The sequence below is a fragment of the Lepidothrix coronata genome, unplaced genomic scaffold (genome assembly GCF_001604755.1).
Source record: "Lepidothrix coronata isolate B3197 unplaced genomic scaffold, Lepidothrix_coronata-1.0 Scaffold10, whole genome shotgun sequence".
Taxonomy (NCBI): Eukaryota; Metazoa; Chordata; class Aves; order Passeriformes; family Pipridae; genus Lepidothrix; species Lepidothrix coronata.
The window spans coordinates 2,899,689-2,914,261 of record NW_016690190.1 but is presented as its reverse complement, the minus strand read 5'-3'; the positions used below and the strand labels follow the sequence as shown (position 1 = coordinate 2,914,261).

Sequence of the window (14,573 nt, the reverse complement as noted above, 5' to 3'; positions counted from 1 at the left end):
TAAGACTAAAGGGTAGACAGGTGAGGGAAATTTAGGAACTTTAGAGAAATTTGGGAACTTCGACAGAAGAAAATTGTTTAATGTGTGGAAAACCATGAAAGTAAAAATGAAATGTGAGATTGATGCAGCAGAGATCATAGCAATAACATGGGTGTTGATGCAGCATATTGAGCCTCTAGTGCATTTTAGTCTAGGTCCTAATTCTCATGGCTTCTGTGTCCAAAAGAGAACATGTATAAAAGTATTTGTTATTTTACTTTCTGTATCTTTACCAGTTACTGACTAGAGAGTTTTAAATATTGTAGTGGGAATGAAGAACAGCTGGGCTTTATGTGAGATATTGGGAATGTAGTAACAAAACAAGGTACGAGCTTAGACCTGATACTTGATCCAGATACTGGCACAGCAAGTCTGACTGGCATAATGAGGTGATTGATGAGGACAATTTAGAGGAATGTTCTTCTAGATTTGTATGGTGTCAGACGAGCCACTATGTATTTTTCCAAACAAGAACTGTATGCTTAGGCAGCTTATAAAAGCTGTACCTGTGCCTAAAATATCTTTTAAAGCCAGTGGTTTAGGGCAGTGGTTAATTGACTCCTGGAGTCACAATGTGGTGGTGTGTGCTTTGGAAAGATGTGGCTGTTGATTGGATGGTGGAGTTAGAAGGATGTTGTTGATGCGTTTTGAGATATCAACACATGATTCATATTTAGAGTTACATATAGGCAGGATTGCCCCAAAAGACACTCGCTGTCTGTGGTGAATTTGTATGTGCCAAGAGATAGTTATATAACTTCTAGCATGGATGGTTTTTTGGATCCAGTAGGGGAAAGCATTGCATCTAATTTACACTGGTGAAGTTTGGAACGTTAGTTCACTGAATATTCATCTGGACTGCTTTGCTCTCTTCCTTTGAAACCCTTGCTTATTTAATCTCTTTAATACTTGAAGTATATTTAATTGGAAGAGTGGTTAGTTGCTGCAGTAGCTGAGAAGACAGGTCTATTACCTGCATGTAAATCTGGGTCTTTTTCTGTTGCAAAAGCTTGTATATTTACTTAAAATACTACTTACCTGCAACATGCCGAGTAATTTCTACTTTCATTAAATTTGACTGAAGGCTGAATGAACACTTCCCGGGGTTATAAATACTAGAACTAGTAACTGAATTAAATGTAATTACAAGGAAAACTCAATTAAAAATAAATGCCTGTCTAACTAGAATAAAGGCTTACAGATTAACTAGGGAGAGTTTTCTTTGAAATCACTGAAACACTGCTTGTATGAGTCACAAAAATAAGAATGAAATAAGTTTTAGGTTTTGTAAGAGCATAACAAATATTTGCAGTAATTGTACTTCCATGTACTTTAGCTGTATGACTTATCCTAATAACTAGAAATTCTAGCAAAATCCAACCTGTGTCTGAAAATGCGTATTTCAAATCAGAAGTTTATAGAAGCAAATCTAGTTTCTACCTAGAAGGCATAGCTATTTTGACAGCTTTTGTTATGATGTCTGTGAAAAGCTTTAGAAATTTATTTCGCATCAAGTTGGTGGCTTTGAAGGGTATAAAGTTGGAATATATATTTTTGGGCCTACAAAGGGGGAGTTTTGATTCATTTGGCAGCACCTGATTATTGGTTATTGAATTACAATCTTCATCTCATTGTACATATAGCAGGTCAAACCAGTTGAAACACAACAATAAAGCATATTGAAAAAGGAAAATAGACAAAACTCTTGGAATCTAGGAAGAATGAATTAACTTAAAAAATTCTTTGAACTTATTTAAATGTGCTGGCATGTAGCAAGTTCATCTGCCTAATTGTGCCAAAGGTGACCTGGAAAGGCAGTTGTGGGGGTTTTGTTTGTTTGATTGTTTGTTTTTTATTTGGGTTCCTGCCTTTTTTTTCCCCTTTTTTTTTCCTTTATTTTGCTTCTTTGACTTAAAGAATGCCTGAAAGACATTTTTTTTTCTTTGCTTATTTTGTTTTCACTGTTGGTCTTTTTACACTAGAAAACCAAATATCCAGTCTGTTATTCTCTACTCCGACTTGCACTTCTGGTTATCTGGGGACACAGCACAATCACACCTCTCTGGCAAAAAGACCGATTTGAAAACTTTCTCATCCTGCCCAGTCAGTTCACTTGCCCAGTCAGCAGTGATGATGTAATCAATCTGGTTTTACACCACATTCTTGCAGAGGGTTGCATTGGCACACCTAAGACAAAAGGAGGGAATTTCTTTTATGGGAGTTTCTGCCAGACAGAATGTAATGTTGAAGTAGTGCCTCAGTGATACTTGCTGTTCTGAGGTTTTTTTCCCAGGAAGCTGTGCTGAGTCAAGAATACTTTTCTTTCTTTTTTTTTTTCCCCCCCAAAAATGTAATTGAATTAAAGGGTTAGTAGCAAGTGTTGTGGTTTAACTCCAGCTGTGGTTTAACCCTGCAGCTTCTCACTTTACTTTCCCCTCTTTGCTTTACTTCCCACCCCCCACCTTCAGTGGGATAGTTAGAAGAATTGGGGGGGAGGGAGAGGTAAAACTGTGGGTTGAGCTAAGAACAATTTAATACTTGAAATAAAGTAATATTAAATAATTATAATAATAATAGTAGTAGAAGTAGTAATGGAAGGTGAGGGGAGAGAGAGAGAGAGAGAGAGGAATAAAATCCGAGACAAGTGATGCCTGGTAAAATTGTTCACCACCCACTGACCAATGCCCAGCCCAGTCCCTCCCAGCCAACTTCCCACAGTTTATATACAGAGTGTGATGTCCTATAGTATGGAATATCCCTTTGGCAAGTTCGGGTCAGCTGTACTGGCTGGCAGAGCTTGGGAAGCTGAAAAGTCCTTGACTTTGGATATGCACTCCTTACCACAATGATGTTCTAGTTGTTGCTATCAATCTAATTCTCATAATAAATCCAAAAACACAGCACTCTGCCAGCCGCTAAGAAAAAACAAAAACCAGCTGAAATCAGGACAGCAAGTAAAAGTTTTCAATATCCTGATTACAGTTCACTTCCTTTAATTGCTTTATTTCCATTTTCTAGACCTTTATTTGTGATGTGTGGACCTTGGTATTTCTCCCTAGTCTAGTAGTCTGGATAGGACTAAGAATTTTTATTTGCTAAGAGAAGAGGGGGAAGAAAAATCAAGGAGAAGATAAAAAAAATATATTATTTTGAAAAATAAAACTTTCAGGCCTCATTTTTGTAAAGAAACAGAGAAAGGGGCACAAGCCCAATTTTTTCTCCTTTGCAGGTCACCTTTAATGAAAAGGAACTGCTTCAAACTCCTAGTGACAACAAGAGGGGTCAACAACCCTTGTGTTGTAACTTCATTTCTCAGAAGATAATTGCTTTGAGAGGCAACATGATCCAGAAGAATAAACACAGCATTGGGAATCTGGAACTTCTATGTTCAAATTCCAGTTCTGTCAGTAACTTGCTATGTGGCTTAAGGCAAGTTTTGTGCTAATTTTCCTCTTTTTCTTGAAGGGGAAACTGGGACATAGTTCTACATATATATTTTCTATCTACATGGGATGTAAATATTTGCTTCCTCTTTGACTTAATCTATATTTACCTTGTGTGGGTGCAGAAGTTGTTTCGTTGGGTTTTTTTAATCAAACTGAAAGCAAAACTAAAATCTAAAATTTTCTTCTTTTTGCACCTGCAAGCAGAATTCTGTCACTGTGACCTGTAGGATATTGCAGTCTTCAGATACCTTGAGGCTTTGGTTTGCAACAGTGCTCCATGTTGACAGAAATGGGTGGTAGTTACCTAAACAGTATCTGCATAAGCACGTTTGCTATTTTTTACTACCAAAATCCCCTTGAAGGTGGGACTACAGAGGCATTGTAAAGGAGGAGTAAAAAATGAAATAATGTTATGAACATGTGAAATGGTGTTGTATAACATTCAAAATTTTCAACGTGTTGTTCAAATTGTGGTTCCATAGCAATTTTTTCTTGTGGATGTATTGACACTGGGCAGAGAGGTTTTGGTCTGCTGTCATGTTTGTTTTCCTGAATTAATTTTTTTTTTCCCTAGATCTCTTGGGTAAAGTCCAAAGAGCCCCAGGAATTAACAGGCCACAGTTTGAAAATTATTATGCATTGGTTGCAAATCTGTTCTAGAGTAGCTTTTCTGATAAACCTAACTGGAATACTGTCTTTCAGTGGTGATGGCAGAGATTCTTGAGAGGAACTCTGCTGTGTGTGCTTCATGAAACTCTAAGCAGGGGACCAGAAACTGAAATTAAAGCTGCTGTGTGAGCTGAGGGAGGCTTCTAAAATCAGAGCAGTGCTGATCATTTTCTGTCATTAGTAAATATTTCCCAACAGCATCTTGTATATAGTAAACATTGTATGGCTTCTAAGGGTGCAGTGACTGGCAGAAAGTAGTGGTTTGACTTTTATTGTGTCAGGTCAAGATTTTAGAGTAACACTGACAAAATGACCTCTTTCTTTAAAAAGTCACATTCAGTTACTTTTATGCAGTTATTTATAGTGTTCCTGTACCTCGGGCAGTTTTCCATTCTAATTTCACTGTTCTCACAAAACTGTAAAAGTGCACTGATGATGTATGAACAATAGCTTGTATGTATATTCCAAACTTATTTTAACAGCTACCTTTTCTTCCTCTCGTCAGGTCTGCACAAGCTGTGAAGACAATGCAGAAGCGCATGGTTTTTGTGTGGAATGTGTAGAATGGTTGTGCAAGACCTGCATCAGAGCTCACCAGAGGGTTAAATTTACGAAGGATCATACTGTGAGGACAAAAGAGGAAGTATCTCCAGGTAACACACTTGATTTATAATTTCCCAAAGAATGTGTGTCTGCACTGGAAAAACTGTACTGGACCACCACATTTTTTTTGAAGTGATACACTTCAAAAATTGTATTCCTGAATCCTAGTAAATGTAAAAGGACAGATTCATTTTGATATAGCCCTTTGGTGCATATGAATTAGTGGAACCATTTTATTTTTCTGGCTGGTAGTGGATATGTTTTCATAGTTTCCTACCTTCCAGTCACTTATTTCAATTTTTGTTGCTAAAGGCTGCAATCATTTGAGCAAATTATGGTGTTTCTTTGAATCTCCGTCTAAGCGGATCTCTTAATTGATGCCACTAATGAAAGAGAAAACTTATTTCAAGCGTTAGATGCATTAGAACATAGCTACTGAATAGGAAGACTTCACTAAGGCTGGGACTATGAAAGCTGTTTTTCTGTCAGTTTTTTCCTGTCAGATAGGCTGTAAAGTTATAAGAAAACCCTACCGGTTGTTTTTTTCGTAGGAATTTTTTTTACATAGATTTTATCTCTCACCTGGAGTGATTGCAAAGTATCGTCTAGACTTTAGAGATCACTTGCAGAAAATACTTTTTCAGGCATTTGGCTCCTCTAGTTTATCTAGAGGTTACCAGATGGTTTATATGAGCTTTATTGTTGTATTCTGCAGCAAAAGGAGCACTAATAGATTGTGTTTTTTCAGCAGTCTAATAATAAGCATACCCAGTTAGCAATGAAGTGTGCCAGAATTCATGTTTTAGCTAAGTATCTTTTAAGTTTGACGTATTTTGCCTTAGAAATGAAAGGGAAGTACACTATGAATTGGGGTATTTTTCCTTAGTAGAATCTAGGATGATTCAGGCTGAATGAGACCTCAGGAGATATCAAGTCGAGCCTCCTGCTTAAAGCGTTCAGCTCAGAGCAGTTCAAGTTGCTCTGGGCTTTATCTGTTTGGGCCTTCAACCAACAGTGGTGAATGTGCTGTACAGTACAGGCTCCCTGAGAATCTTGGCTGTTCTGTAGTAGAAAAGGTTGTACTTCTGTTCACTGAGAACCTGTTTTGTTTCCATTTTTTCCCATTGTTTCTTGTCTTTTAGTGACATTGTAGGACAATAATAAACATATTAGGATGTTGACAAACACTTTACCAGTTCTAATGCATCCATTGGGCTTGCATGCTTTTTCTTGTAAATATATGAACTTTTATATGATGTTTATAAATTATTATGTATTATTTTAAATATTTGCATTATAATAGAGATCCGTTGTCATTCCACCCATAGGGTAAATTTTATATATAATGTGGGATTCAAGTTCTGCAATCTGTTGCTCTAAAGGTATCTTCCTCCATGATACTTTGAAGATATACACTGTATTCTGTATCCTACTTTCACATGGGGTTAGTCAAAAGTGAGTACTGAGTGTATTTTCAGGAAAGGACAAAAGTGGGTAAAAGTGGCTGATGGACTGTTAGGCAGAACATGACTTGGTGGTAGGAATGGTCTCAGTTCATTCAGGCCTCCCTGAAGGATGCAGATCTGAAAATAACTTCTTCCAGATTTCTTGCAAATAAGTAGATGAGTGGGTACAGAAAAAAGATCTTATTGATCTGCAGTGAACGATGGGCTACTGTGTGAAACCAGTTTTCCCTACAGGCCATATAATCCTCATGAACTCGGGTGCCCAACCTGACTCTCAGGAAATTAGACTTCGTTGGTTAAATTGTTTTAAAGAACAGATTTGATTTCTATGATCTGGTGGTGTTTGCTCTGCTCTGTAATATTTATTCGCTAGAAACTGAAGAGAGATCCCTCACCTACTTAGAAGGGGGTCCTGAAAGGAAGTTAGTAACTCCTGCTTATTACAATCTGTATGTTTTACACTTTTGAATGCCTGTGTCTTGATATCCTCAACCCTCCTTTCACCAGTTCAACTGAGAAAGAAGACAGAGCATGAATTAAGTCAGCCATATCCTCATCTCCATTTAAGAAAGGAAGTTCAGGCGTGCAATGTTTTGCAGCTGCAGCAGTACTGGCAACTCCTTTTTTTAAACAGTTTTACGAGGCCATAATAGATTATGGTAATAGGTTCTAGACATTTTCCATGAGAGAGGGTGCTAGCTCCATGCTGGAGCAAGAGTGAGACATTGCAGTTTAGGCTTATGGCTGTTATATTCTCAATTAGGTGGCCTGATACACACTTGTAGCGTCTAGGGGAGGAATATGGTAAGAAAAACCAGGAGAATGCAAATCTTTGATAAGTTTAGGAGACTGGCTAACATCTTTCTTTATTCAACAGAGGCGGTTGGCGTGACCAGTCAGCGACCAGTGTTTTGCCCTTATCACAAAAAGGAGCAGCTGAAGTTGTATTGTGAAACCTGTGACAAGTTGACCTGCCGAGACTGTCAGTTACTAGAGCACAAAGAGCACAGGTATCAAAGCAAAGCATATGTTTTATGCATCCCACTTATAGGAAGATAGCTTGACACAGATTGTAGTTCTAACTGCACGGAATACAGTCAGGTGAAAAAAGCGCAAAATAAAATTTTCTGCTTGGAAATGAAGCTGACAAATAAACAGAGATTGTATCCAAAAGAATGTGACTGATGAGCGTGTGTTAGTCTAGAAAGAAACATAATTCCTCCAGTTTTTAGTCTGGTGACTTAAACACAAGACCTTTCTTTTACTGTCAAGTTATTTGGATAGAATTTGTTGCTATGCAGCTCTTCAGAGAGTCCTTAGAAAGCACAGGGGCTGTGTTATGCAACTATACACTTCTGTGTAATTTCTCAATTTGTCCTTCAACAAGATGGTTATATAACAGAACATTACCAAACAGTCTCAGAATGGAGCAAATGGGAAATTTTTTCTGTGAAGAGCTCTGAAGAGCTCTTCCAAAGGAAGAGTAAACCTACAGTTTGGCTAAACTGTACTTTGACAACACTATTTATAACACTCAAATCTTTGTGTTGCTGTTGTTTGGTCATCTCTTACTGGTCACAGAAACTGAAATGCAGAATTATATACAACTTCTGAGTACAAGACAAAAGTCTTGCTGGTTAAAACATACAGAAGTGGTCTGGGACAGATGCACTCTGGTTAAATACTGATATGCTTGCTATACTTGATGCAGCCACCCAAAAAGCTTGCTTGCCTGACCAGGTGAGCATCAATGGGTTGGCCACTGTTGCTCCTTGGAACAGGCTAAACATTGCTCTTGCAGAGTTGCAGTCTTCCTCTTGCATTCTCCTTTTCTTAGGATTTATATTCCTTTTCTTTCTCAAATTGTTGATGATTTCAGTTCCTTGATTTAAAATGTTTCAGTTCCTTAATTTAAAATCGGTTCCTTGATTTAAAATGTTTGATTTGAAATTAAAACTTCTGCCAACTCAGCAATCTCTCTTCTGTTTCTACATCCTTTTCTTGCACAAAGTAATAGCTTACATGTTTTTCACGTTCAAAGTGATGACTACATCAAAATATTAATTTTTCTTTTATTAAAATTAGGCCATGGTCACACAATATCCTTTCATATTTATGAAAATCATAAACTCTGCCCCCAGTATTACAGGAAATAGACTATAGAATCAAATATACTATAAATAAAATATATCAGCATTTGCCGACATTTGCTTCCATGATGACAGTTACATTTTGGACTTGAGCAGCACCTTTCTTCAGTTAAAGATTTTGTAAGGCACTCTGCTTTTTAGCAAGTATATCACACCTTTTGCATGTGTAAATACCCAATGGTTTTTACTACAGGTACCAGTTTATAGAAGAAGCCTTTCAGAACCAGAAAGTGATCATTGAGACACTAATCACCAAATTGATGGAGAAGACTAAATACATAAAATATACAGGGAAACAGATCCAAAACAGGTATGTATCAGATTTTGAGGTTAAAACTGACTGAGGGCAATTTACATACACTGTATTTCTTGAAATGTTTAAATTAGTGTATTTTGTACCTCTGGCCTTTTATTCTTCCAGAAAGAAAAATTCTAAAGTCTTCAGTTCACTGTAGCGACTGGTTCAGTGTGCTTGGTTGTGTTAGGTAACTCTTCTGCTCAGCCTGTGGACTTAATGGGCAACAGTTGCTTGGGTGCAACAAAACAACTTATGCAATAAAGACTATAGAAGGCAATCTTAAATGCTTCCCCACCATCAGCACACTTACTTTCTTAGTGTAGATCCCTCTTAGAAAGTGAAAGGTTATGACTCATGCTTTCATAATGGTTGTGACACATATTTGAAGATATATGTAATACTTTTGAGCTTGGGGCTTTATTCATTCGGTACTACAAACCTAGTGACGGCAGAGCAAAGTGCAAAAGGAGTTTTGTCTTAGTTGGTAAAACACCTTGCCGTGCTGAGCCAGGAGAAGGTAACTGCCTAATATTTGTTCTGCCTGCTTTGCTAGAGGAGCATTGTTTTGTTCTGTTCTGTTTACTGGACCAAAGTTTTATTATAGAAAAAATGCTAGGATGTAGACCATAAGGTAATAAATCAGGTAAACTAGGTGTTTAAAGTAGATATTGGAGGCTCAGAGCCAGGATTTTGCAAGCTTGAGGCATCTGGGTCACCTAACAAAGAAAGTCGAAAAGTTCAGCCCCAAGGAAGACAACCGTGGTGACCACCAGAGAGATGAAGGCTCACTGTCAACCACCACAGTGAAAGACTGTGCATGCACCAAAGAAGATTCTGGAAAGTCTCCGCCCAGAGACTAGCCTACTTATTAATATGTATGTTGTGGGATGTAACTATGTACTTAAAAGCATACAAGATGGCATAAGTTGCACTTTCAGGCTGAGCAAGTTTTGTGTGGTGCGAACCACCGAACCACCTTGCTCCCAGCATTGCAATAAACAAATACCTTGCTGCTTAAAGATGCAAAGTCTCTGAGCAATTCTTTTATTCCGAGTTTTTGTGGCATCACTAGGAGAAAAATAAATCTGTGAAATGCAATCTGCAGTGGGCCTTTGTGACTGCTCCTTCAGCAGAGTTCAGAGGCAGCAGTACCCAGGGAGATTCAACACAGTACAGGATGCCGAGTGCAACTTGAACTCTTCCTTCATCTTAGCAGTAGAGGTTTTCACAATATAAGATTCTGCTTTGCTGTTAGGAGTTGGAGCACTGTTGTTGAAATTAGAAAATCTGCTGGTTTTGTCTGTAGTGGAGTGCCATTCTGCATTAGATGGAAATTAGACTTAAGCAGTTTTGATTGCCATGGACCATTCCAGAAATGTGCCAAACAACTGAAAATCAAGAATTTCAACTACAATGAGCATTTAATTTTTATCGGTGACAGATGTCAGTAATTTTACAGACTTATGGCATTAGAATTTGCCACCAGTTAATTAATTTTATCATAGGTCACTTACTTGCTCTTTTTATTTCTCCTAGTAATTTTCCCGACTATAAGTATCTGATGATATATGTATTAATTGGTGCATATGACCGAGAAATATTGTAGTCTCAGCAACAGATTTTTTTTTTAATCCTATGTAGAGGGTGGGTTTGTGAGCTAAAGAACATTATTTTCTGTTCTGTCTACTTACAGAATTCATGAAGTGAATCAGAATCAAAAGCAGGTGGAACAGGATATTAAAGTTGCCATATTTACACTGATGGTAGAAATAAATAAAAAGGGAAAAGCTCTGCTGCATCAGTTGGAGGTAATTTCATTTCTGAGAAACAAAAATGTCAGTCTTAATATTTTTTTTTATGTATTCACATTAAAGTAAAAAACATTTCTAGCACTAGTCCCCTGTGCATGTCCTGTCACAATTCTCTGAGCCCAGTTACTTTCTCCATGCTTTTGTAAGTCATAATTCTACGCATCATACATGAAAAGTGTTCTCATCAGAAATGTTCATAAATTCACCAATCTGATAGCAAATCACAGCATAGAATTGTCTAGAATGAGTACCTAGAAAAATATTACCTCCAGTTTTAAAACGTGTTTATGTATGAAGAGACACACACACACACGCATATATATGAAAATGTGTTGTGAGAGAAAATGAGAATTAGCACAGAAAGTCCTGATATCTTGAATAAACTTATACTGATTTTTCTGTTTGATGGCTACATCAGTGGGCAGCTAAGAGAAGAGCTAAGTGAAACCACTTTACCATTGTGAACTATGAATGTGAAAGCTAATACCTGTTAACTGTAAGTTGAACCCTTTGACTGGAACTGCTTTTCTAATTGCAGAATCTGGCAAAAGAGCATCAGATGAAACTTCTGCAGCAACAACAGGAAGTGGCAGGTCTCTCTAAACAGCTGGAACATGTCATGAATTTTTCCAAATGGGCAGTTTCCAGTGGGAGCAGCACAGCACTCTTGTACAGCAAACGCTTGGTAAGGTTAGGAAGATAGCTCTCTCCATTTACTTAGAGACTATAGTTTAGGCAGATACCCATGCTTGTCAGTAGTACTAGGGGATTAGAATTTTTAATGACTTTCTACTAATTGGAATATTTATCTATAGTTTTACATGGTTTTCTCTTAAACATAAACACAATATTTCTAATAATTTAGCTCTCTGGTCATGATTTTCTCCTCTTAGACTGCCATAGAATTGTTGTAGGTCTGCAGAAGTAGGAGCAACTCCTTTTCAGTGGGTTGAAAACTATGAAGCCCTGAAACACTGGGAAAAAAAGTTGTGTGTCCTACGTCATCACTGCACTTCTTTTCAGTAATTGCTACAGCTTCAAAGTTATAAGCTTATAAGCTGGTATATATCACAGTGTCTGATATCTAGCATTTTAATGCAAAAATTACTGTATTTTTTTGTTCTGTCAGACTCGTCTCCCACTGAAAGTTTTGCAGAACATATAAAAATGAAACTGAGGCTTTTGTTTGTCCATGCAAACATTTGCAAAGCTAAATATTTCATTACTATAATGACACTTGGGATCTGAGTGCACGTGCTGTCACTAAGCTGACTCCTCAGAGTGAACAGAAATCCCAGAAGATTCAAAATAAAAAACAAACCAAATGCTGACCATGGTCTGTCCAAAGATTACTAGATTGTACTAGCCTGGTATCAGAAACCTGTGACTGTGTGGAGGAAAGATGCTAGATTTGTTTTTACCAGTTCCCATAACCCACTCACAAAGTTTTTTCTTTATTTTCTCATTGCTTAGTTGAGAACCTGCCAGAGGATTTTGTGGGTTTTGTTTGGTTGGTTTTGAGGTTTTTGTTGGGTTTTATGGTGATTTATTCTTTTTTTTGATATCCTTTGTTGATACTGCAGGCTATAGCAAATAGTGGAATATTACTTGGTTTTATCAACTCCAAGTAGTTAAATTCACTTGCCTGCCTTATATTGCCTCAGCAAGTCATATTTTTTTAACTGAATAGAGAAAAAGGACATCAAACTGAGTCATGTTGATATAATTGCTTAGTGTCGCCACAAAGACTCTCCTATGTGGGTAAGAAAACCAGTAGTGTTGAAGGCATCTTAATCATATAAACATGCAGTTGAAGAAAAGGACCATCCAGCCCATAAAGCCCCACCAAGTGTGAAATATTTTTCAAAATAACAAATTGAGCTTTAGAAAGGTGGTGTTACTTGGGAATTGAGTAGCTGACCTGTCTGTGGGCATCTGGAAAAATCTAATCCTGAACAGTGATGCATAGAGGAGCACGTGAGACTTCTGCTCTGGCATATCCAACCACTTCAAACCAGGAGGGTGGAATGCCCATCAGACTTAAGTGCAGTGTTATAGCTCAGAGGCTGTACTTCAGGGAAGTAGCACAGTAAACTGTTTGCAGGAAGACAGTTTACCAGCCTAGTTCTCCAAAACAAACTAAACACTGTTAGCTACCACTACTACTAGCAGGAGGTAACTAGTCTAGTCATGAATTTATCTACAGTTATATGTGTGTACACAGTAATAGGAAAATAATGGAGCAAACGATGACAAGAACTACCAGCATTGGAGATGGGACAAAAGATTAGAATTTCTATAGTGCCATATACTTGATTCTGGTAGCGTACACAGAAATCCTCATAAACTTATATTCAAAATAGTAGTAGTGCACGTAAAATTTTCCATGGTCATTAATAAAACTTAAGTCTTGCTAATTTTGTTTATCTGGTTTTAAACTGTCCTGCCGAAAATTGAAAGAAAAACTTGTAAACTGGAAGCTCTTATAAAATTCCGCTGCAGAAAAAACCAATAGACTAGTATAATTTGAAACAATTAGGATGATTTTGCTAAATATATCTCTTGAACTTTTCCAGGAAATAATCTATCATTCAAGAAAACAAGTGTTGATCTCCTCAAGTTTTTTTTATTTCTGCGTCTGCTGTGTGTGATTCTAAAATCAGTGCCTGTTATATTTCTGTATATCAGTGCCTGATATTTCTAGTGAAGCAACTACAAGAAAACATTTTCTTTCTAGGAACTAGATTAATACTGAGCATTTGATAGAGTATTCTATTGTGTAATCATAGTCCAGTCCTTTGGAACAAAAGCATTGGGAGAATCTGAAAATATCTGTGAATCTGAGAGTTTTCAAAGACAGACTTTATAAAAATCCGTTCTTTGGCTGTCTGAAGAAAACTTAAATCTAATACAAAGGAAAATTCCCTGCCATGATACTTGCTGCCAAATGGATGGCATACTTTTCTTTGAAAGAAAAATGAATGGGCAAATATAGATTTGGGGGGGAAAAAACCACAACAATGGTTACGTGAATCTGTATTGCACTTGCAAGTAGTTAAAGTTATTGAATGTAATGACGAAGTTTGTGGGAGGATATGTATTTCTACAGGGAAGAACTTTTTTGGGTTTTGTGGCTGTAGTTGATTTCTTTTTAAAACTATGTTAGGAATAAGGGAAAGATGTTAAAAATATCTCTTTATATGTAGCTTGGACAAGTGTCTCTATCTTTAACCTCAGTTCTCTAGGGGCTTGTTCAGGAGATTTTTTTTGGTTGGTTTGTTTGTTTTGTGTGTGTGTATGTGTGTTTGTGTGTGCTGTTCAGATACATGGCTCTGGCCACAAAGGAGTTTTTGTTCCTGTTCTAGATTACATATCGACTGCGGTATCTTCTCCGAGCAAGGTGTGATCCTTCACCAATGACTAACAATACCATCCAGTTTCACTGTGATCCAAGCTTCTGGGCTCAAAATATTTTCAATCTAGGTACGATAAATTTTTATTAACCCTTTGGTGTCTTGATCCTATTTTTAAAGCAACTTTCTTTTTTTGTGAAAATAGGTTCTGCATTATTCATTTCTCATTTTACTATGTTAAATTTATTTCCTTACTTGTGGGAAACATTTAAAGTGTATTGCATGGGAAAAATTACTATTTATGGATGCTTATGATAAAGTATTAACAAACTTACCTTCCTTGAATGGTACATGAGATGGTGAAAATTACAGCTTTCAGTTTTCTGATCAATACACATAACTTCGGGCTTCTAAAACAAGGAACACAGTCTATAATCCTACTTCATATCCTAAGAGAAAGGGTTCCTGAACTCAGTCTCATTCTGCATCTTTCAACCCTTTCTTCTATTCAGTCCCATCCTCCCAAGCTCAAACCCATAGCAGCAACATAATATAGAATCGTAGAGTATCTCAAGTTGAAAGGGATCCATAAGGATCATGGAATCCAATGTCTGCTCCTCACAGGACTACCTAAAACTAAACCATATGACTAAGAGGATGATCCAGAGGCTGCATGAGCTCTGGCAGGCTTGGTTCCATGACTGCATCCCTGGGGAGTCTCTTCCAGTGACCACACCC

The 14,573-nt window shown here is 37.3% G+C and overlaps 1 protein-coding gene across 1 annotated transcript in view; it reads left to right on the top strand.

The window, feature by feature from the left end:
• TRIM24 (tripartite motif containing 24) overlaps positions 1–14,573 on the top strand; it is a 56,221-nt gene that overhangs the window by 22,809 nt on the left and 18,839 nt on the right. The window contains exons 3-8 of the mRNA XM_017804679.1: positions 4,660–4,807; positions 7,101–7,233; positions 8,567–8,683; positions 10,365–10,479; positions 11,021–11,167; positions 13,848–13,965. Coding sequence (XP_017660168.1) covers positions 4,660–4,807; positions 7,101–7,233; positions 8,567–8,683; positions 10,365–10,479; positions 11,021–11,167; positions 13,848–13,965 — 778 coding nt within the window. The remainder of the gene's footprint in view (positions 1–4,659; positions 4,808–7,100; positions 7,234–8,566; positions 8,684–10,364; positions 10,480–11,020; positions 11,168–13,847; positions 13,966–14,573) is intronic.